This window comes from Mytilus trossulus, chromosome 9 (genome assembly GCF_036588685.1).
Source record: "Mytilus trossulus isolate FHL-02 chromosome 9, PNRI_Mtr1.1.1.hap1, whole genome shotgun sequence".
Lineage (NCBI taxonomy): Eukaryota > Metazoa > Mollusca > Bivalvia > Mytilida > Mytilidae > Mytilus > Mytilus trossulus.
Window position 1 is genome coordinate 6,859,932 of NC_086381.1, and position 25,973 is coordinate 6,885,904.

At 34.9% G+C, this 25,973-nt stretch overlaps 1 protein-coding gene across 1 annotated transcript; it reads left to right on the forward strand.

Moving 5' to 3' along the window:
- Positions 1 to 16,762: 16,762 nt before the first annotated feature.
- On the forward strand, positions 16,763 to 18,808 carry LOC134683672 (uncharacterized). The gene has a single exon (XM_063542984.1). It carries the CDS (start codon positions 16,763 to 16,765, stop codon positions 18,806 to 18,808), a length of 2,046 nt encoding a protein of 681 aa, XP_063399054.1.
- Positions 18,809 to 25,973: the final 7,165 nt, after the last annotated feature.

Here is a 25,973-nt window from a genome sequence, read left to right on the forward strand (position 1 = left end):
TGACCAAATAAACGAACACGTAACGAGTGCCTAACGAACACACACAGGATATGCAACGTCGAGCAACGGAAACATACCAGACAAAACATCCAACGGAAGAGTAACCCATACAACGGACATATTTTTGTAAAAGTTAACAGACAACGGAACAACTATATAAAAGGGCAATAACCCCAATAAGGAGTCTTCGCACGATTTCCTCAAATACGTCTTTATTATATTTCTTGTCATGCTGATCATTTTTGCTTATTTAGGTTTCTATCTCTCTTTTAAAAACTTTGAAGATAGAAGGCCAAAAAAAAACAAAAAAAAAAAAACGTCATCAATGGGCAATAAATCTAATAAGGTGTCAATTGACGATTTCGACCATTATAATTCTTGTAGAATTTGTCTGGCTGATCATTTTTCATTTTTAGTTTCTCTCGATCTATTATAGTTTTATTCAAGATATATAATAGGGAAAAATGAAAAAAGGTAAAATTTGTCAATTTAGGGCTATAACTTCTATAAAAATTCGTTTGACAGTTTAAACGTACATGTACTAGTATATGAATCATTAGTAAGGCTCACAATTTTGAACATTTTTAACCTGTCAGATATTTTTTTATTGATAACCATTTTTCAAATATAAGACAAATCTGCAAATTTACCCCTTTTTATTTTTAGCCATGTTGGTCAACTTGGAAGGCGGGCGGGGTCTTTCGCCACATTTTTTTATATACTAGTTATCCTTATGAGGATTATGCGAACATTTGGTTGACTTTGGCCCAGTGGTTTCAGAGGAGAAGGTTGTGAACGCCGACGATGACGATGACGAACGCCAAGTGATGAGAAAAGCTTATATGGTCCGAAGGCTAATAAATAAAGTAAATCATACACGTGACCTTAGAATGATTAAAATGTTTCCGTGTTACCGTATTTATTCTATTCTTCAAAATGCCAACAAGAATAAGATGGAAAAGGTAGATAAATAAAATGTCAGAGAAAAATACCAATAACGCCGCCTTACCATGATTCAGAAGACGAATCAATTACAGAATCTGAAGCCACTGAACATTCCTCCACCGGGTAGTCCCTGTACTCCAGTATAACTGAGGATAGAAATAATAGAAATACGTCAGGATCCATTCAGGGCGGCAACACTCCTCCTACATTCGGTACGTATCCGTTTTATCCGTCATCCCTCCGTTCTTGTCTGTTTCACATCTCTTCATCAATCGTTTAATCTGTTATACCTCCAGTAGAAGTCTATTGGTGAACCTGTCTACCGGACCTCCAACGAGTCTATAAAAGAGGGACGAAAGATACCAAAGGGACAGTCAAACTCATAAATCTATAACAAACTGACAACGCCATGGCTAAAAATGAAAAAGACAAACAGAAAAACAATAGTACACATGACACAACATAGAAAACTAAAGAATAAACAATACGAAACCCACCAAAAACTTCGGTTCTCCTGGAGAGGTAAGCAGATCCTGTGCCACATGTAGTTTCCGCCGTGTTGCTAAAAATTCTTTTTTAACAACTTAATTATTTCACTAAAATAGCCCTGAACTCGATTAAATTTGAAAGAGGATAGTTGTAATAAAAACTGTTTATTTTCTTGGCTGACTATTTTGATTATTGAAAAACAAACGTATTTACCATCCTTTGGCAGCATAACTACTTAGAGTACTTGTGTATACCGTTCAAAACTTTCCACGGAACAGAACGGACGTCTACGGATAAAACGAACGTTAAACGGACATGCCTATGCAGCGGATATAGACGCAACTCTAAAGGATAAGAACGGACGTCTAACGGGCATTAAAGGATTGAGAAAAAGTTTATCCGTTCGGTATCCGATAGCGCTACCCATTAAGGTATGACCGTGGCTTTAAATATTATACACATCAATAACTTATGTTTCCGAAATTGAAATCTGATAGTCACTTTATAAATATTAAAAAGTAATTTTACAAAAATACCGAACTCCAATGAAAATTCTTAACGGCAATTCCCTTATCAAATAGCAAAATCTAAAGCTCAAACACATCAAATGATTGGAAAACAACTGTCATATTTCTGGCGTGGTACAGACCTTTCCTTGTGTTGAAATTGTGGATCAAACTTGGTTTCATAGCTAGCGAAACAACTCACTTATATTACAGTCGATTAGAAGCATAATAATAGTGGAAGATATTAGCAAGCAAAATCGAGGGAATTGTGCAAATGGTGATACAAGCATGAAAATTACCACAAAGCATCACTATTATGTACTTTATAAGAAATAACTGCTGGCCATTAAAACAAATATTTTTTTCAAGATGGCCACGGTCATTTTCTAAAATGGCTGTTTTCTTCAGTTTGAAAATATTGATTTTTCTGGAAACTTTTTTTTTACCTTTTTGTAGTAAAAACTTATCATCAGGTTTGGCGGCTACCTTCCTTACATCATATATTTATTAAAAATGAACATTTGACAAATCCAGTATTTGCGCATGAGCGAAAAATGTTACAAAATTCTTCCAAAATCATTTGAATTATTTACTATATATTTAGTGTTTTTAGATTTCTAATGATATTATGAATTGGTTTAATATCATTTTTCAAGATTATGATACACATGTGTATAACACTTTTGCGCATGTGTAAACTATTTATAGACATCAAGAATGATTTGTATACACTGCCAAGCATTTCTCTGAAGGTATTCGATGGATAAGGCAAAAATGTGGTGAATCCCGCAAAAACATCAATTGTAACTGCAGATCAGCCACATCCGGAAATGCCTAAGCAAATTAACTGGGAATGGCCTGAATTTTACGGAAAAGATAAGTTTATCGTCATGTTAAGTGGTGGATTGCACATTGAAATGACTTGTTATAAAACTCTGGGTTATATATATTGCGTGGTAGGGGATTGACATGTTGTCAGGTATCCAATATTGCAACACCAAGAACGGCAGATTCTTTTGATGTATGTTCAAATGTACCTAGGACTAGACAGGCGCATCAGACAACTGCATGTCTTTTGCTTGAACTGTTCATTTCGGATTATGAAAGCTAATCTCAGAATATAAAATTATATCATGACGATGTGACGTTTAATGATTTTAAAGACTGGTGTATGGAAATATGGTCATCTCGACCACAGTTTTATTCCTGGCGTTCAATTATAAAATAAGAACTTGTTCTGATTTTGGTATTATGCTCATTTCATGAGTGAGATTTCATACTTTACAAATAGTTCATACAAAGCATGATAGGGTATTGATTTAGGTCTCGATCAAGTAAATTATGCTCGATCGTTACCGACCAATCTCCAAGATATGACTTCCCCTTCCGAACATCACCCAAAGGTGGGAATGGAATTTGAAAATGTTACTTGCACTGTACGCCAGACCTGCAAATGTCTTTCTTATAACACAATTGATCAGGCACTAAAACAGAATAATGCAATTGTGAAGGGCGATATTGGTGCTCTATGATTAACCGAAGATCCCATTTAGACAAATGGCTGGATGGAGTCAGTATACTAGAAGATGAATTTGAAAGATCTTGTGGTTTGGGTCATTCTATAACAGATAGATGACATAATGAAGATTCTACTAAAAAACACAAAGAATGTCTTTAAACAGCTTTGAAGGCTTTGTAAAGTGATGAACAAGTTTAGAAATTCATTTCTAGAAGAGTCGTCAGATTTGTAAAATAAAATTACTCCATTTAGGAAATTGTTGAACAGGTAAGATATGTAAATAAACTCCAAGATATTGGTCCAAACAATACGAAGATCTTTTGAAGCAAATGCAAACCTGCTTTTTAGAACCAAATAAAAAATAACAGCTTCCTATTTTGGCCGCAAAATGAGACTGGAAACGTCTTTGTCAAAAACATAGCTAGAGAACATTAAACGTGATTGGGACACTTTTTTAGACTTTTCATTTCTTGTCACAACCCCAAGGGTGATTGGGGTATAGAAATATGGTCACTTGGTCTTCTCCCGACCGGCAGTAAAACGCTTGCCGAAGTGGGGCGTCCGTTTGGCTGTGCGGGATGTATCAAGTTCGCAGTCACGTCCGGTCAGAAGGGGGACGTTAAATCCGATGCCTCGTGTAAAGAGAGTGCCACGCTCTTTGCACGTTAAGAACCCTTGCAAAAACTCTTTGAGGGGTCCGTAGGTGGCCTGTTGCAAGGCAAAATTTCTGTCCCTATCCAATATACCCTCATTTTCCAGTGGCAGTCCAAATTTCCCCGACCATCATCCCAGATGGCCTCTATTGTATCAACCTACCTATTGTATTTATTGTCGTCCTGAATATGCATGAAATATTTGCCACTGGACGTTAAGCAACCAACAATCAATCAATCAACCATTTCTTGTCACAGTAGACACTTTTACTAGGAATATTTCTTTATCCATTAAAACCAAACTGCTCCTCCGTCTTTATCACAGAATGTTTAACGAAATAGTGGTATTAAATCGCTGCAAATTGGTTTACTTCAAACATTCTGCGATTTGCTGATCCAAATTTAGACGCATTTATTGTCGGTGGGGCAGCAATGGTTCATTCCAGGTCACAAAGTTTGGCAAACATAGTTGATGATTATGCAAATAATGTCATATTGTCTTACATATAATCTTGCATCGATAAGTATTCAAGAGTAGACATTGTATTTGATTTTACTTAATGAAGAGTTTAAAGACTGTGACAAGACAAAGGCAAGGTTTTTGTGCCAGATTGAAAGGTGTTGGTTCTGGTATAACACCAAGGGTTTAGAGTAGATTTCTCTGTGAAGATGACAACAAAACGAAATTTTTCAAATTTCCAAAGAGACTAATAGAAATGTGTATGTTACTCATACACTACCAACAATTTGACTAGCGTTTACATGTACATTAAATGCCGCTATAAAAACAGTACTTTTAGGAAACATTACTAATCAGTACATTAAATACCGCTATATAAACAGTACTTTTAGGAAACATTACTAAACAGTACATTAAATGCCGCTATATAAACAGTACTTTTAGGAAACATCACTATTCAGTACATTAACTTTTATATCATTTTCAGTAATGTTGGGAAAAAGTTGATTACAGTACTGAAAATTACAGTCATTTTTCAGTACTGAAAATTTCAGCCATTTTTCAGTACTGAAAATTTTAGCCATTTTTCAGTACTGAAAATTTCAGCCATTTTTCAGTACTGAAAATTTCAGCCATTTTTCAGTACTGAAAATTTCAGCCATTTTTCAGTACTGAAAATTTCAGTCATTTTTCAGTACTGAAAATTTCAGTCATTTTTCAGTACTGAAAATTTCAGTCATTTTCAGTACTGAAAATTTCAGTCATTTTTCAGTACTGAAAATTTAATTATTTTACAGTACTGAAAATTCAATCATTTTTAAGTACAGAAAGTTGTAGTCAAATTCAAGACCTAATAAAAAAAACTCTGTTATGCTATCACAAGGGGCCCTATCACAAATATCATTAGCCCCAAGGGTGAATTGGGAATAGAAATATTCTCACTTGGTCCTGTTCCGATTGACAGTAAAAAGCTTGTTAAAGTGGGGTGTCCGTCTGGCTGTGAAAGATGTATCAAGTTTGCAGCTACGTCCTGTCAGAATGCATATATCGAGGTTTAATCCAATGCCTCGAGTAAAGAGAGTGACAAGATCTCTGCACGTAAAGAACCCTTGCAACAACTCTTCTTGTTGCATGGCAAAATGTTTGTCCCTTACTTATATACCTTTATTTTCCAGTAAAAGTCGAAATTCCCCCTGATCATCATCGGGATGGGCCTCTATTATTAAAAGACCTACTAGTACCTGTTATATTTTTTGTTAACTTGTTCTCGTCCAGAACCATCGTGAAATATTTGCCACTGGACATAAAGCAATCAACAATCAATAAAAAATAATCTTCAACAAATATCATAAGTTGGTTTGGGATAAAAACAAGAATTTTATTTTAAAACTCCATGGCTATATTTATTCTTTCATTTCAACACATTTATACATTAAAGAGGATTCTTTTGATAAACTTTATGACCACATTCGTTATGTGCCTGTTTCAAGCCACGACTTCTCATTTTTGATTGTTGTTATTTGTTGTATGTCATGACTGTTGTTATTCAATGTTTTTGGCGTAAACCAGTGCGGTTTTTTTTCCCTGACGATTTGTTTCGCTAGTTATCAAGATGACTTTTACAGCTTTCCATGCGCAATGATGTTTTCATTGATGATTTATGTGAAAGGCGGAAAAGGAGCTGTCTTAAAAACAGTCAAATTCAATCACATTAGCAACAAATACAAAACTATCAGACAGGGGTCACCAATACAGTTTTTCAATATTAGGCAGTCAGCACCATACAATGTTTTTGGCGTAAACCAGTGCGGTTTTTTTTCCCTGACGATTTGTTTCGCTAGTTATCAAGATGACTTTTACAGCTTTCCATGCGCAATGATGTTTTCATTGATGATTTATGTGAAAGGCGGAAAAGGAGCTGTCTTAAAAACAGTCAAATTCAATCACATTAGCAACAAATACAAAACTATCAGACAGGGGTCACCAATACAGTTTTTCAATATTAGGCAGTCAGCACCATACAAGAAGTTCTGAATAGGTCCGAGAGAAAAAAATAGATGCCATCTAGATGTAAACCACAATGTCAGAATATCGTTCATCAAACTAAATGCATAACTACACAAAGACATATCTATAGCATGACTTTGTCCGACTTGGGACAGAGGTGCATATAAATATGGCGGGTTAAACCGATTTTGTCGACGTCTGACGTTGAACATTATGGTTATTTATATAGTATCCTTGTTCTGTTGTTGTTAGTTGGGAGGCATACCACATCTCCTTGTTTTATTAATAGAACTAAATATGTAGATTATATAAATGCAGTCGTCTATATCAAAACTGGTGCTCTTTCATACTTTCTTGTAGCACTTGAAATGCAATGACGTCTTTAATATAGTTCACGTTTCTCTTATAGATAGAAAAGATTCTTTTGATACCATGTCAGTTTGTTATCAGTAATAATTTAAAAGTAATTTAAAAGAATAAGCACACGTTTCAAGATATTTTTATAACATTAACCTTGGATCAAGTCAGGAACCTGTAGTCTAGTGGTTGTGGTTGGTTCATTTCGGTCATATTTATTGTTTGTAAATTGTTTTGTTATACATGTACATTTGGCAATTAATATTCTGATATGAATTGTTTCATATTCATATTTCACATGTTTAAACCTTTTATATCGACTTTTACTCAATCTACGAAGGTCGTACAGTCGACTACAATTGCGTGTATCTACCTAAAACTTTGGTGAATTATTATAGTTGTATCATTGAAAATTATAACAACATTCCTTATTTTTACCAACACTGATATTTTCTATTCAACAGCAAGAAAATAGAACTTTGCTTCGTATTGTTCTTTGTGTGGTTTTAATATGGCATAAGAATTTTGACAGCAGTATATTTTGAATGAAAAGCTGGACTAATTTTTAGGGTAGTAAGGCAGAATCCAATTGAAATACATAATTCTAAATATGAAAAGAAATGTTAGTTAAATCTCCACAAAACAGTAACACTTCTACAAAAGATATTTCAGTCGATTACTAATTGGAGTCTTATTCGGTTTTACAAGTAAAAGAGTGTTCAATTGCAAAAAAATGATTTTTTTTGTCCTTGACCTAAAGCACTTTCAAAATCACGGTTAGTGTAAAAGATCTAAACTACAGACAAATGTTCTACCTATGAACCCAAAGTGAATCGATCTATCACATGATTTTTTTTTAATTGGAAATGAATTCGAATCGAGTCTTCACAAGAATTTAACAGTAACTGAACATATTGTAGATAATATTATAGAAAGTAAATATGACTTTTTTTTGGGTCGTGAGCATGTTTTATACAACCTATCTTTATTTCTTTTTTGTTGTTCAAATTTCTTGGTCCTCAACAATTAAAGTGAGTCCTGTAAGCTCTAACCAATAATGTCTCAGACAAATACAACTTATAAGATGCAACGAGAATGCTCAAGCGGAAACGTTTCGCCTGCTTTTATATTCACGAATTATTTTATGCTGATAAACCAAGGTTAGAGTTTTAGTACAGGTGTCACATACATCACACATTGTCAAAGATCCATGAAAATGAAGTCAATGTGAGATAAACCAATTTAAGTCAGAAAGACATGTATAGCTGACAATCATTATACACGCGTAATATAGTTTTTCTATTGCTTATCTCATACAAGAAACAGCCAAAAACAATGAAAATTACATATTGACCAATGAACCATGAAAAATAAAGTCAAGGTGACTCGTCAGATGACCCCTGCTAGACAAGACATTTAAATCATAAAATCATTTCATACACTATATCTAGTTTTATATACTAGTATTACTAAAAGAAATAGACAAAAAACTAAATTTAACATTGACTAATGACCTGTGAAAATTAGACAAACTAATGACTAAGCAACACGAATCCCACCATGGGTTTGATCTCGGGTGCTCCTGAAGGGTATGCTGATCCTGTTCCACATATAAATGTATCACCCATCCTGTTGCTCATGTTATTACAAACCCGTTAAATAGTCCAATTCGGTAGTTCATTAATAGGTAAGTGAGAAAATAACATAATAAAAATAGAAATTTGTTTTCAAGCAGGCCAACAGACATAATTCAGACTTTCGTTATACATGTATAAGCCACAAGGTATGAAGCCTCCAGTTAAAGTCAATTACCATATAAAATATAAAGCTCAATACAAATAGCTAACGCCGTAGGATTGTTATCTGTATCTTTCGCATGTCACAGGCACGACAATAAAGCAAGAAGACAAGCAAAGTCATGTACATCGATGACTCGCATCCTGGATTTTAGTTGTATTTGTTGATCAACTTTGAAACAAATTACTCAGGGAAAAGGGTCTTACTTGCAAAAGACAGAACGAAAAAATTTTTCTAATCCATTTATCAACTTAATATTCTAAAAATAATTTATTCAAACGCCTCTACCAAGGTAGGAACCTTCTCATTGCTTGTCTCATGTCAAAAAAACATAAAAAAAATCTTTGTTGATTTAGTTTTCATTCACAATGCAGAGCATGCTACATGTTTCCCTTTTCATTTTTGTTTGGTGTTTTTTATCGATTGATTGCTCTTTCGGTCTCTTTAAAAATACTCCACCACTGTATGTCTCTTACAGTTTTGTTTAAATGTTCTTCCCTGCACATAATTACTTATTTGTATGTTATATTCTTGTAGGATGTTGATTCAATGATAAAATCCTGTTTGATAAACCGTATTAGACTCTAGGAATTCTTCATTCTGTTGCTGAAATCTAAAAATAAAATTCAGGGTACAATTTTCTTAAATAATCATCAAATACTACGGTAACCTTACCAATCAGGGTTATTATTAAGGAATTTTAAGATGAGTCCATATATTTAGCATTTCTGACACGTGCAATGGTGAGATTAAGGATTTTTTGTGATTTATAATTTATCATTGCAGTCTCCATGATAAACTAGAACAAGATAAACAAGAGTGCACACGCTGAAATGTCTCGCCTTCTTTACTTATCATTGATATTATGCTGATAGTCCTAAGTATAAAGCTTTATTTAAGACTGTCACATAAACTTAACCTTAACCAAGATAACTAAAAAAAGACCAATGAACCATGAAAATGAGGTCAAGGTCAGATGAACCATGCCAGGCAGACATGTACAGCTATGCTTCCATACAACAAATATAGTTGACATATTACTCATAGTTTAAGAAAAACAGATAAAACACAAAAACTTAACACTGAGCAATGAACCATGAAAATGAGGTCAAGGTCATATTAAACCTGCACGACTGACATATAGATCATAAAATATTTCCATACACTAAATATAGTTGACCTATAGCATATAGTATTAGATCAAAAGACCAAAACTCAAAAACTTAACTTTGACCACTGAACCATGAAAATGAGGTCAAGGTCAGATGACATCTGCTCGATAGACATGTACACCTTACAATCATTTTATACAACAAATATAGAAGATCTATTGCATAAATTATGAGAAAAACAGACCAAAACACAAAAATCTAACTATAACCACTGAACCATGAAAATGAGGTCAAGGACATTTGACATGTTACTGACCGACAGTTCGTAACATGAGGCATCTATATACAAAGTTTGAAGCATCCAGGTCTTCTACCTTCTAAAATATAAAGCTTTTAAGAAGTTAGCTAACGCCGCCGCCGTAGCCACCGCCGTAGCCGTCGCTATCCCTATGTCGAGCTTTCTGCAACAAAAGTTGCAGGCTCGACAAAAATTTAATAATAACATTAACGATACCAATTTTTCTGCACCAGATGCGCATTTCGACAACACTTGTCTCTTCAATGATGCTCGTGGCCAAAATATTTAAAATCCAAAGCGTATATAAAAGATAAAGAGCTATAATAAGTTAACCCTTAAAATTAGATCTATGAATATTTTTTAGTCATTGCTATAACATTGTTTTTATTATCCATAGTTCATGGATGGAGTATGATGCATGCACATATATTATTTTTTAAATTCTGTTTTTTACTGATAAATAATTATACTCACTTTTATAGTCAACATCACACTTTTACACTAACAGCAGCAACTGCAGGTGAGACACAGATTTCTGTGGATCCATTTACAAAATGTCCAATCTATGTATCCCTATGAAGATTTCTTGTTCCCTAGTTTGGTAAAATAATTAAGCTCATTAGTATGCAAAGGAAACCAGTTTTTACAATTTTAGATAAGTTACGGACAATGATAACGGATAAAAATTTATGAAAATAGCAAAGTGGGCTAAAACTGATATGACAACCAATTCTTTTAAATGGATTTTTTAAAACTTTACTATAGGCTGATAAGACTTGAAAGAAATTATTTTGCCCAACATGCCCAGAGCATGAGGAAAATTAACTCTCTGCAACTTAAAATGCAGGAACTAAATTGTGTACAATTTAAAATAAACAGCTGCGCCATTAGCGCATGATACGCCTGTCGTCTTATGTGATAGTTTAATGCAATAATCATAAATGTTTTTTGAGAAAGTTTTAAGCAATAACCATATATTGTTTTTGAGATACAGAGGGACATATGAACCCAAAAAAACTAAATATCACTAAAATAAAATTTTGAATTAAAACCAAAAAGTATACAGATCTTAAGATTAATGTTACAAAGAAGTATGTAAAGTTTTAAGCAATAATCAAAAATTGTTTTTGATATACAGTGCGACATGTGAAAAAAAAACACCCCCTGTTTTAGTTGCAAAGTGCCGTAACTCAAAAAGTTTTAATCTTATTTTGACCGAAAAGTATACAGATCATTTGACTATCATAAGAAACAACTACAAAAAGTTTCGTGAAATTTGGATAAGTCGTTCTCAAGTTACGGCGCGACATGTTTACGCCGGACAGACGGACAGACGGACGGACACCGGACATTTGTATAACATTATACGTCCCGTCAAAATTTTGACGGGCGTATATAAAAAAGTAAAAATGAAGCTTTGCTGTAGTAAAATATAAACTTGCGTAGCAACAGATCAAAATGATTAGATCTATTCGTCAACTCCCCCCCCCCAAAAAAAAAAAACCAACATCAAATTATTGTTCCCTTAAAACAAAACAACCCTTACCATGGCAACCATAAAAGAACCATTGTAGTAAAGTTACAGATTGCATAACACTATACCCGGAGACAAATTATTTTCAGTGACACAGTTTTGATGGCAACATCCAGTGGCGGATCCAGTAATTTTCATAAGTGGGGGCCCGCTGACTGCCTAAGAGGGGCCTCGCTCCAGTCAAGCTTCTGTGGTTCCCTTTATAAGCAAGCAGGAGATTCACTTTTTATCGAGTATCGAGTTGCGAGTTAAGAAAGTCGAGTTGCGAGTATTGAGTTGTGAGTAACGAAAGTCGAGTTGCAAGTTACAAAAGTCGAGTTGCGAGTTACAAAAGTCTTTTTGCGAGTTTTAAAAGTTGAGTTGCGAGTTATAATAATAATATAATAAAAACTCATTAGGATTAAACCAAATTTCAATAAGGCTCTCTACATACAATATCAACTACATAAATGAATAATTTACTAATATACAAATGTAAACAATAGATGTAAATAAACAAATTATAATTACAACAACAACCAGGTGCTCCGCAGGGCACATCTTTATACGACCGCAGTGGTGCAACCCTGAACGGTTGGAGCAAATTTGGTCACAATATTGAAGCTTTATACTGTCTGAATTTGGATTGTGATCGAATTTTTGTCATAATTAGGGTTTTTGTCACAAAATAAATGTGGCCAGAGATCTAACAAATCTACTATACAATACTGTACAATTGAAGGCTTCTTCTTGAAATTTTTCAAAATTCGAATTTCGAAATTTTTTGAAAAAAAGGAATCCCTTAAAAAATTTAACCCCTCCCTTGTAGTATGGAACCTTGTATTACGATTTCAGAGAGATTCATTCACCTAAACAATTTTTGTTTGGAAACTAGAAGCATGCTTCTTTTTTGCCCTTTTTTGGCCCCACTAATTCCTACATATTTTGGGCAATTATTCAATAACTTAATCCTAGCCTCCCCTTTGTTATGTGGAACATTGTGGTACAATTTTAGAGAAGTCAATACAATTACACACAATTAATTGTCTTGGAACTAGAAAAATGCTGGCTTTTGGTCCCTTTTTGGCCCTTTATTCCTAAACTTTTGACCCATAACCCCGTAAACGAATCCAAACCTTCTACTTGTGGTTTTAAACATTGTGGTACAATTTCAGAGCAAATGAAATACTTATACACAAGTTATTATCCTTACTAGAAAAATCCTTGTTTTGGGCTTCTTATTCCAAAACGGTTGGACAACCATCCTCAAAATCGATCCAAACCTTCCTTTTGTGGTATTGACCCTTTAGAAACATAATCATTAAGATCTATTTTTTTTAGACTAAAGAAACTGTCCGGAAACCAATTGGGCTTCGGACGACGCAGACGACAACGACATCATACCATTATACGATCCAAAAAAATGTTTGGGGTCGTATAAAAAACACCTATAGTATATTTTTTTTTATTTCACTGGATAATGAATTCCACGCTTTTGGGCCACTAAAAAGTCAGATGCTCCGCAGGACGCAGCTTTATACGAAAACAAAAACTCCCAAAATCAATCCCAACCTTCCTTTTGTCGTCATAAACCTTGTGTGAAAATTTCATAGATTTCTATTTTCTTATACTTAAGATATTGTGCAAAAACTAAGAAAAATGCTTGTTTTGGACCGTTTTTGGCCCCTAATTCCTAAACTGTTGGGCCCAAAACTCTCAAAATCAATCCCAACCTTCTTTTTGTGGTCATAATCCTTATGTTAAAAGACGTGGGTCCGGTAAGGGCCGATTTTGGCCTCAATTTTCAAGTTCATCTGACGAAATGTTTTAGACACTTTTTAAACACTTAAGTGTCTATTTCAATTGATTCAATTAGTTTTTGTGAAAGATTTCAACTGATTAAGTCATTAAAAACGCTCTGATTCAAGCTTAAATATGAAAACTCTATCAAATTCGCCAAAAATCGTCACTTTTCAGATGGTTTTGGTCAAAAATGAAAGTGGCCGCATCCGTGTTCATCCTAAACCTTTATATATATTATGTATTATCATCAAATACAACTTACATTTCAATATTATGGATGAACACGAATGCGGCCACTTTCATTTTAGACCATCTTTGCTAACCAAGGGTTACGATCCACTCCCGCACTCTCGTAACCCTTGGCTAGCGAAGATGATGTTAGACAGAAGCCGTCTAAAATTTGTCTAAAATGATGAAATTGTGAAGATTTCAGTAATTTAGCGTGACTTTATGATGCTAGTACCCGATATATGTGCACTGTATTGTAAAAAACAGCCCATATTTATGTACCAGAATCATTCTACTTTCCAATAAATGGCTTAACGATTACATTATCACAATTTTGTAAAACTGCTATATTTTGGGGCCAAAAAGGAGTCTTACCGTACCTACTCCTTTAATAGAATTCTGTTTACTGAAAGTTCTTGTGCGAAAACCAAGTAAAATGCTATTTTAGGCCCTTTTTGTCCCTAATTCCTAAACTGTTGGGACCAGAACTCCCAAAATCAATCCCAACCTTCCTTTTATGGTCACAAACCTTGTGTTTAAATTTCACATGTTTCTATTTACTTATACTTAAGTTAAAGTGCGAAAACACCAAATGTTTTCGGACGACGACGACGACGACGACGACGACGCCAACGTCATACCAATATACGACCGAGACCACAATTGTCTGTTCTTCTTCGCTTCGTTGTTCACGAATATAGTCCCTAGTGTTTACTCGTTTAAACTAATATGATATGTTACTTGTAACTTTTCTTTTCATTTAAGGTACCTAATACAATACCAAAGAGCTTCCAAAACTTAAAATTACTGGAATTTATTACAGCTTTGTGTTTATTAACTTAATTCTCTGGTTGGTGAGCTCTTTTGTGGCCGGTGTTATATAGTCATTCTTCCCCCATGCCAGTTTTTCCCCCTGGGAAAATTTGGATCATTGCCATTCTTCCCCCGCGGAAATTTGGCAATACGTATACATATAGCCATTTTTCCCCCATGCCAGTTTTTCCCCCACAGTTAACTATAGATATATAAGTCTGAAAATCAAACCCTACAGTGTTAGAATTAGATTTTTATGCGGGGTATGAACTGTTCAGCGCTCTAGAGCACTTTACCACATTCGCTATATAAAATATAAACACGATTGTATAAAATATATATATATTATATCAATACCGCTGTGCAAATTTTAAGACTGATATATATATTAACTTATCTGCATCAATTCAATCTTTATCTTCAATATGTATTTCATGTACTGTGTTACAACACTAGATTCTACAGCTGTCGGGGAGAATCTCAGCGAGGTTACAGCACATTTCAGTCAGTATGTAGCTAATGATAATATCTTTGGTTAGCTTGCATGTTAGCTGAACCGTGAAGTCATTGTTAGGTAAAGTAAACTTCCCTCCTTTAATAGTAGACTAGCCCAACAGATAAGAAATCTATCTCTCTGTAGAACTAAGCTACTTTAAAAGGAGGAAAGTTAACCTTACCTAACAATGCCTTCACGGTTCAGCTAACAAGCAAGCTAACCGAAGATATTACCATTAGCTACATACTGAATGAAATGTGCTGTAAAGCAAGTATTAGCCTCCGCAAATTGCAGATCTAGCATTGTTGTGCTGAGTAATCATAACATATTTCATATTATTAACATATTATATACGTTTAAACATCTGACAACTTTATGACAAATATTGCATTGCTTTCTGAATGCTAAATTTTTTTTTCGAATTTTGATGCTTTTAAGAATAGTTGATTATACATTATGTTTGCATGTCCTTTGAAAGGTCTGGTATCAAGAATTGGGTTCCTTAACTTTGTTACAGGGGTGCCCTCTTCATTCGAAAAAAGTTTATCAAAATACCGACCTGTATCAGGAATCTGATGTACAGTAGTTGTCGTTTGTTTATGTAATATATACGTGTTTCTCGTTTCTCGTTTTGTTTATATAGATTAGACCGTTGGTGTTCCCGTTTGAATGGTTTTACACTAGTAATTTTGGGGCCCTTTATAGCTTGTTGTTCGGTGTGAGCCAAGGCTCCGTGTTGGAGGCCGTACTTTAACCTATAATGGTTTACTTTTTAAATTGTTATTTGGATGGAGAGTTGTCTCATTGGCACTCACACCACATCTTCCTATATCTGTATATATGGTGGACATACAAGCGTTTTCCTATTCATATTTACTGCAGATGATAAAGTGATATCGTAAAAAGTTGAGATTCACACTTTCACCTCAGGATTACTTTTTTTTTTAAAATTCACACAGATATTAATTGAAAGAAATTGATTGTTGAAAATATTGATTAATGTGAATTGATGCGTGATTATTCCAAAACACACTCTCTACATAGATATAAGAACATGTTGTATGAGCGTCAATGAGACAACTCTCCGTCTAAGTCAACTAGCTCATTACATGTTCGACAGTATGTATATGTGTCAGCAAGTATGTCGTTATACTCTACAGTCTGACTACGTTTACATTTTTTATCAGTCTGGCTATGTGTCCGCTAGACTGTCATTATAACAGTCTATCTAGTAGACTACGACTACATTTTTATCAGACTGTCTATATGTCCACTAGTCTTTCTTCATGTTTCCTAAATATAGCCCGACTACAGACTCATCAGATGTCCACAAGTTCAAAAGTCTGTCGGCATGTTCAATGTCTTCTCTGCATGTTGACCAATTAGACTGTGTGTACTATCCTATCAACATGTCAACCAGTCTTGTCTTCAAGTAACTAGTTTAAATACGTACATGTTTATCAGTCTGCTATGTGTACCTTAGTTTGTCTACATGTGCAATATATAGTGTGACTTCATATGCACCAATCCTTCTACATATTTACTATTCTGTCTACATATTCAATGACTGCTCCGCATGTTTACCAGTTCGTCTTTGTGTATTCAATTCTGTCTACGTGTCTACCAGTCTTGTCTTAATGTTCGCTTGTCCTCGAGACTGCCTACATATCCAGTTTTCTTTGTATGTGTCGACCAGTCTTTCTACACGTCTACCAGTCTGTCATTATGTCTATCATACTTTATTTACATGTCCACAAGTTTACGACATGCTCACCAGTATATATACAAGCGTATTATCACAGATAATCCGAGAAGCAAAAGATTCAAAGGGAGAGCTCGCAGTTGTCTGGCTGGATTTAGCGAATGCATATGGGACAGTACCACACAAGTTAGTTGAGCTGATGCTGGAGAGATACCATGTACCTGACGGTGTAAGAGAGCTGATAAGAGAGTACTTCAACCATCTGCAGCTGAGATTTACCGTTGAGGATTTTACAACATCATGGCAACGTTTAGAAGTGGGAATAGTGACAGGATGCACGATATCTGTCATCCTTTTCTCCCCAGCAATGAATATGATTGTGAAGTCAGTAGAGAAGAAGAGCAGAGGTCCATGGATGAAGTCAGGAGTACGGCAACCACCAGGAAGAGCATTCATGGATGATATGACAATAAGCACAAAGACAGTTATCGAAGCCAGGTGGACACTACAAGAGCTTGATAAGATGATCACCTGGGCAAGAATGAAAGTGAAGCCTAGCAAATCCAGAAGTTTGGTAGTGAAGAATGGTAAAGTCAAGGAGGAAAGGTTTAAAATAGGAGACGAAATAATACCAACAGTCTCAGAGAAGCCAGTTAAGTGTCTCGGAAAATGGTTCAACAACACCTTGTCAGATAAGTTGAATGTGGAAGATACATATAAGCAGTTGGACGACTGGTTAAAGGCAGTAGATAAGAGTGGACTACCAGGAAAGTACAAGGCATGGATTTACCAGCATGGGATATTGCCTCGGCTGCTGTGGCCACTTCTTGTGTATGATGTACCAATGACAACGGTAGAGGGAATGGAAAGAATATCAAACAGTTACTTACGTAGATGGCTTGGAGTACCACGCAGTTTCAGCAGTGTGGGCCTATACAGTTTAGGAACCAAGTTACAGCTACCACTCAAGTCAATCACTGAGGAATTCAAGGTGACCAAAGTTAGACAACATCTGACGTTAAAAAACAGCAGGGATGAGAAAGTACGATCAGCAAAAGTAGAAATAAGAACTGGAAGGAAGTGGTCAACAAAGAAGACGATAGAAGATGCTGAGTCACGATTAAAACACAGTGAGATAGTGGGCAGAGTTGCAGTTGGAAGACAGGGGCTGGATGTTACACCTACAGCAAAATGGAGAACAGCAACAGTGGAAGAAAAAAGACATCTAGTACAGAAAGAGGTACGATCAATGGAAGAAGAAAGTAGAATGGTAAAGGCAGTGAGTATGAAGAAGCAGGGAAGCTGGTTAAACTGGGAGGGAGCAAGACAGCAGAAGTTAGGATGGAATGAGATCTGGAAGATGGAGCCACATAGGTTGCAATTTAAGCTGAAGTCAGTATATGATGTATTGCCAAGCCCAACAAATCTAGCAACATGGGGATTGATAGATGACCCAAAGTGTGTTCTTTGTGGTAAGCCAGCAAACTTGGAGCACATCTTATCATCATGCTCGAGTGCTTTGAAAGACGGGAGGTATACATGGCGACACGACAAGGTATTAGGGACACTAGCAGACACCCTAGAGAGAAACATCAGGAAGCCAAGGAAAAACAAGGAAGGACTTACTTTTGTCAATTTTGTTAAGGAAGGAGAGAAAGGTCAGAAGAAGAAGGTGGAAGGAAGTGGTTTATTGGTAACAGCAACTGATTGGCAAATGTTGGTAGATCTTAAACAGAAGCTACAATTCCCTCCACAGATTGCAGTAACAAACCAGAGACCTGACATCGTCATTTGGTCCGCCTCAACAAAACAGGCAATCCTGCTGGAACTAACTGTACCATGGGAAGAAAGAATAAAAGATGCCTACGAGAGAAAGAGACTGAAGTACCAAGATCTACTTGCAGAATGTAGAGACAATGGATGGCGGGTTTGGTTATTTCCAGTGGAAGTGGGAAGCAGAGGGTTTGTTGGACAGTCTATGTGGCGAGCATTGAGAGCACTTGGTATTGTTGGAGGGGAAAGAAGTAAACTGATAGGGAACTTGTGTAAAGAGGCAGAGACAGCATCGATGTGGTTATGGAGGAAAAGGTCAGAACAGTGGAAGCAGTAAAGTGTAGAGGCAGGGATGGATAGCCAAGACGTGGTTTCGGGCTGGGACTTGATCACCCCAGTCGGCGCACCTCTGGAGGTTGTAGTGGACAGCGCCGAAACAGCCGAGGAAGGAGGATTCACCTGAAGACGGAACCACGCATCTTTCCAACAGGATGTATTAAGGTAATAATGTATATATCTTAACCCTGTGTTGTTTTGTATTATCTTCCGATTATTTAATATGCTGACATTGACATGTACTTTTCTGACTGGAAAATATACAAGGTGTATACTTTAGACCCCCACCATCATGTTTTCATCCCAAATTCTAGTCCCGAGGGAAATGTTTCTTTTACTATATAATTTAACTAGCCGTACTTTTCACTTTGAAATGTAAAAAACGTGTTTCATCTGATATCAAATGTATCTGTGACATTTTATTTTGGTCTCTTGTTGACAGTTGTCTCACTGGCAATCATACCAAATCTTCTTTTTTATATTAGTATGATGAAGGTTTGGTGCTGGTAAACTATCAAACAAGTTACTATTTTGAAATCGATAAGAATTCTTACTGACGTCGCCGACGTAATATTACTTGGGGGGGAAAAGTAGCTTATCATGCTTCTAAGGGGGAAAAATAGGACTGATCCAAATTTCCCCCCCATTACGCTGAGGGGGAAAATTTGGATCATGCCAATTTTTCCGGGAAGAAAAAATGGACCGATCCAATTTTTCCCCCCGGAAAAATTGGCATGGGGGAAGAATGACTATAGGACACCGGTAACAGAGTAGAGAGTAAAATCACAAAAATACTGAACTTAAGGGCATACGATACAGTTTTGATCCTGTAATTACAAGTTCATGAAAATTTGCATATAGGCTATTTTTTACCTGAATAAATCAAATATGTAATAAAAAATATACCTTCATGTGCTACTTTTTGAGTAAAATGAGGTCGAAATTTTGTATATTTGCTCGAAATTCAGATTTGTGGCCGTAATTTCTTTTTCGAAAGAAAGACATAACTTTTTTGTTATAAAAGATAAAAACAAATTGTTTTTTTCTCAAATAATCGGTAATTTCTGTATTTTTTAAATATCTTTAAAAAATATGCAATTTTTTATTCAGAAATAACCCATATTAATCAAATGTTCATGAATTGAGAAAAAAACGTATTTTTTTACTGCATGTTTATCACAATTAAAAAAAATCCTCTATTTACAGTTTATTAAAATTTGGGTCACATAATCTCCCTGCAAAATGAAACCAAATGCCGTTTTGAAAAATAGGGGTCCATGAACTCGTTTTCAAATTAAATCAGTTTGAATGATAAAAATCAGTCGAAAAATACATCTTTTCCCGATATGTCACAGTTTGACGTCGCGAAAATAACAAATTACGTTAGCAACGTCATTACCTTCCCTGTAACTGTATCGTATGCCCTGAAACACGCTCTCGCAACGATTATACAGCGACCTTTGCGATCTTACTACGATCTTAATGCGCTTTCACTACGCTTTTACCACGACCTAATTTCGCCACGACCGCACCACGATTGTTTTGAACATGTTTAAAGATGGCCACGCTCTTTCACAACCGTGGTACGACCTTACTGCGACCTACACGATCATCAAATTTTGCATTTTGTCCACAGATCGTAGTGCAATCGTGGCTTAGTGGGACTGGGGTATAAGAGAAAACTCAATTCGAAACATCCATAATCACATGGCTAAATCAAATAACAAAACGCATCAAAAAAAGGATAGACAAGAATTATCAATTTCCTATATTGGTGTCTGTATGATCTATAAAATATATAACTTTCTCACTGAATGTATACAAAGAGGGTAACCAAAGATTTTGCGACGATGCAAATATTAAACTTTACAATATCAATAAATATCTTTAACCAACGAATTCAAATAGAAAAAGCTATGCAATTAACAAATATATACTTTTATCCTGCAATTGGGTGTCCTACTATACAGATACAGCCCTACAGATATCGCTATGCTGTATCTGTATACTATACAGATATCGCTTTAAAGCTCCGCCCACTGCCGGACTGAGTATTGTTTGAACCTGTGTGACCTCAGAATGTGTATTCCCGTTGCATTCCAATGAGCGATGAAAATTGTCGATTTCAAAACTTGAATGTGTATGATTGTGTTACAAAATCAACCATGTCAATTTCAGCATGCATGAAATTCCGTGTCAAGTCTGAAGCGTAGGACAACTTGTACACTTCAAATTCAAATTGGACAATGTTTTGTTATTTGTTTTTACTATTGAAATTAGTTGTTATGTTAAAATGGATAATTATTCACATTTAGCGATGTATTATTATTGACCATTCGAGATTATTTTTTTGCGAACCCTTCTTCAGCGTAATGTGTGATTTTGATATTACTACGCGGGCCTCAAGGGTTCAAAAAATCGAAAATAAATGCTAAATATGTTAGTTTTTGTGTCTTTCAAAAATGAAACAATATACAGAATTAATTGCAGGATAAAGACAATAACTGTTTAGTGTCTTTAAATATCAGCTGTATATGTACTCGGCTCGAAACAGGTGTAGTAGCTCGCTAAAAGCTCGCATACACCTTGTTTCCTAGCCTCGTACAAATACAGCTGATATTTAAAGACACTAAACAGTTATTGTCTATATATGCTTCATGTTAATTATTTAACAATGAAATACATTAATTATGAAATTTGAAGTTTTACCAAGGGCGCTAATAATTAATTAATAACACTGTCTACCACACTGCATTTCGGGGACACTCCCTGTGGTATCTTTCCCCCTCTTTTATAGCTGACTATGCGGGAGCTTTTTCTAATTATTGGGGGCTTTATGATGACCTATAGTTGCTAATGTTTGTGTCATATAGTCACAGAGTCATCCTCATTGCTTCCCTCAATCTTTATTCTATCACCAATAGTTTCAACACCTAGTCTGATCAAGCCTTGATCAGTAAGGTGCTGAAAAGTGTCATCTTCTATCCTATCATCTTTAAAAAATTTAATTTGAAAGATTTGCAGATTAAGTTCTACAAGAGCACGTTGTATAGCAGACGACATGTTGCCAGTATGAAAATAAACCCGAAAAAATTATACATGTTTTCGGTTATTTTCGAAAGTCTACCACCACCACATAATGAAAAAAAGCACTGCAAGTAATTGATTAACCACCTAGTATAATATTTTTTAAACCAAACATAAAACATTTTGACCATTGATCATAAAGTTGTTTGAACTGAACATAATATCTATTTTACTGAACATAATGATAAGTCTACAGAACATAATATTTATTTCACTCAACATAATGATCACAGTACTGATAATAAAGTGCTGCGCTTTAGCGCATGATACGCCCGTTGCTCTTTTAACTTGTTTTTAAAAGTGTTAGTTATTGTCCCAAAATTGGAAAATCCCCCCTTTTTTAAGCATAAAAATTCATAACACGGAAATGTAAAATCTTAAATTTATAAAAATTGAAAGGGAGCTTACATCAATAGATATAAACAATTCACCAAAGTTTCATGGACATTGGGGAAAGCCTTTTTGAGTTATTGTCCGAAGTGTTAAAAATCCCCCTTTTTTATGAATAAAGCCCCATAAATCCAAAACTTAAAATCTGAAATTTACAAAAATTGAAAGGGAGCTTGCTTACATCAATAGATATAAACAATTCACCAAAGTTTCATGGACATTGTAGAAAGCGTTTTTGAGTTATTGTCCGAAGTGTGGACAACGGACCCCCTTTTTATAAATATAGCCCCATAAATCCAAAACTTAAAATTTGAAATTAAAAAAAACGAAAGGGAGCTTACGTCAATAGATATAAACAATTCACTTAAGTTTCATGGAAATTGGTGAAAGCGTTTTTGAGTTATTGTCCGAAGTGTGGACGACGGACGGACAGACGGACGGACAACGGTATACCATAATACGTCCCGTCTAAAGACTACGGGCGTATAAAAAGTGTGTTTGATCACTGAATATTTCGGTTTCTGTAATCAACATAATGAGAAATCTACATAATATAATAATATGTTGACAGAAGATATTTTCAAAAGTACTGAATATAAAGACAAAAGTATATTGATTAAAGTGCTGAATATAATACCTGATTAAAGTGCTGAATATAATACCAGATCTGCACAATATAATGATTATTCTACTGATCATTATGATGTTATTGCTCAACATAATTGGTATACTACTGAACAATGTGAACATAATAAAAGGGCACTCATAATCGAGAAAAAACGCTGAAAATAATTACATTTTCACAGCATATACTAACAAGTAAACTGCGAGCTACTGCTCACTGATGATACCCCCGCCGCAAGTGGATAATATTAATAGTGTAAAAATATGCAAGTGTTCGGTAAACAGGAAGTTGTCGAGTGATGAATCTGAAAACGCATCACACGATATAGCTGACTTATATAAATCCTGAAACCAAATTTCAGAAATCCTTGTATTGTAGTTCCTGAGAAAAATGTGACGAAAATTTTCAACTTGGCTATCATGTGTAAAATCATACAAGTGTTCGGTTAATAGGAAGTTGTCAAGTGATCAATCTGAAAACGCATCACACGGTATAGCTGACTTAGTTAAACCCTGAAACCAAATTTCAGAAATTCTTGTATTGTAGTTCCTGAGAAAAATGTGACGAAAATTTTCAACTTGGCTATCATGTGTAAAATCATACAAGTGTTCGGTAAACAGGAAGTTGTTAAGTGATCAATCTGAAAACGCATCACACGGTATAGCTGACTTAGTTAAACCCTGAAACCAAATTTCAGAAATCCATGTATTGTAGTTCCTGAGAAAAATGTGACGAAAATTTCATGGGACGGACTGACTGACGGACGGACGGACTGACGGACGGACGGACTGACGGACGGACGGACAGACAGAGGTAAAACAGTATACCCCCCTTTTTAAAGCGGGGGTATAAATATGAACAAAAAAAGACAGCTATCACAAATAGATTCTGAGTGTATCTGTGACTGGGAAATGTGTTGGTCTGGAACCACACACACACACAATAAACAGTACGGACTCTGACTCTGGGACTAGCTCTTGTAACAAAAGATGACTCTGGTTAGCGCGATGTATAATTTAATAAGTTCAGCATGGAATACAATTGTACAGAGTTGGGACTGCTCAGTGTAATACTAAATCCAATTTGCCACATCAAAATAACAACATAGTTTATATAACAAACCAAAACTACTTGTACTTGACAAATATTTCTCTAAATGAGTGAGAAAATTCAAATAAGGGTAACAGAAAAATTAACACATACATGTAGATAATAATTAACAATTATAGAACATACAGACTTATTTATGGGATTAAAGCCTTGGCTTGTCAAATACGAATAATCTGAGACTACTATAACATGTGTTATAGTAGTCTCAGGAATAATAGATCATTTTGAAGTAAAATGTCGCCATTTAAAAAAAAAATAATTCAAACATGAAATTATATTAGCTTAATCTTCTAAACTTGACTTAAATCTTGCACAATAAAAATATCAAAATCCCTAGTGAAATATTGCAAATATAACAAAATCACTGGTTTTACAAAATCTTTAACAAAATGTCCAAAAAGTATCAAAATAAATTTTTGTCCATTTTTCCACTGTGACACAGCTATGGCGTTCCATATTCCTTGTCTGTCCTATTATATTCATATATGGTATTTGAAATGAAAATAAGCACAAAACCAGTCATTTTAACAATTAAGATCCTATCAAGGAACCCTTTTAAAGTGACTATATCAGAGACAAAAACAAAATGTATACAATAGATATAAAAAAAAGAAGATGTGGTATGATTGCCAAATAGACAACTCTCCACAAGAGACCAAAATGACAGAAATTACCAACAATAGGTCATCGCACGGCCGTCAACAATGAGCAAAGTTCATACCGCATAGTCAGCTATAAAACTTTAAAGGCCCCGAAATAACAATGTAAAACGAGAAAACTAACGGCTAACTCATGTACAAAAAATGAACGAAAAACAAATTGAACACATAAACAAACAACCACTGAATAAGTATACAAGACAAAAAGAAAGGGACAGTACAAAATATGTTAAGAATCTAATCTAAAATAAAAAATGAAAATAATCCTCGTACAAAATAAATATTTATATATAAAAAAGGTGACTAGATGCTCTGCAAGGGTAATTAGCATATTTCGTTTTTGACCAACAATTTAAAAAAAATAATAAATACATATTTGAACAATAAAACAAAGAATTTTTCATCATAGGATCGGGATATTGTAACTTGATAAAGGAATTCGAATGTGAAATGGTGGTAGCTAACCACGGATCCAAGAAAAGACACGTATTATATGTCAATAAATACGATATTAAAATAAGAAGATGTGGTATAATTTCCAATGAGATTTCTGTTTACTACAAGCTATAACTACTGGAAGAAAAGGCTCAAGTAAAATTAAATGTTATCAAGGATTGGAGAGGCCTTGTTATCTGAAAGACAGAGAAAACAACATGATTTTTTTTATATCGGGAACTTTTCAATATTCCAAACTATAGAATCCGACAAATTAACGAAAAAGTTTTTTTTTAGTGAGAACAACATTTTATCAAACCATAATTATTAATATCTTCAATATAAAAAGAAGGAGATGTGATAGGATTTTCAAAGTTAAAAAAATTAATGGATTTAAGCAATTATAGTCGGCAATAACAGGTTCCGACATGAAAAATAAGAATTAATACACAAACTGACGGCCTAATTCATAATAAAACAATTTACGAAAAACATATATGACATACACGAAAAAACGACAAACACTGAACTACGGGCTTTTGACTTAAAACAGGTACATACAGAATTTGGCGGGGTTAAAAATGTCTGTGTGCGCTCATTTCTAAAAAAAAAAAAATACCCTATCACAACACAAGACCAAACTATAAAAAAAAATCAGTTGAATGATCGGATCATCATTTAATACTATCAATGACTATATCAGATAAGGTGCGGGATCCAAACCACGGAACACCCTGAAATTCAACAAAATAAAAAAAAATCGAAAAACTTGAATGGGGTTTCAATCACCAACACTCCCTCTCCCCTCATGCCGGATCCGCTCAGTCAGACACAACTTTTTGAGTGTGTAATTTAGGTAT

What these genes read in the sequence shown, in the direction of transcription:
- LOC134683672 (XM_063542984.1), top strand. Translation starts at nt 16,763, where the DNA reads ATGCTCACCAGTATATATACAAGCGTATTATCACAGATAATCCGAGAA.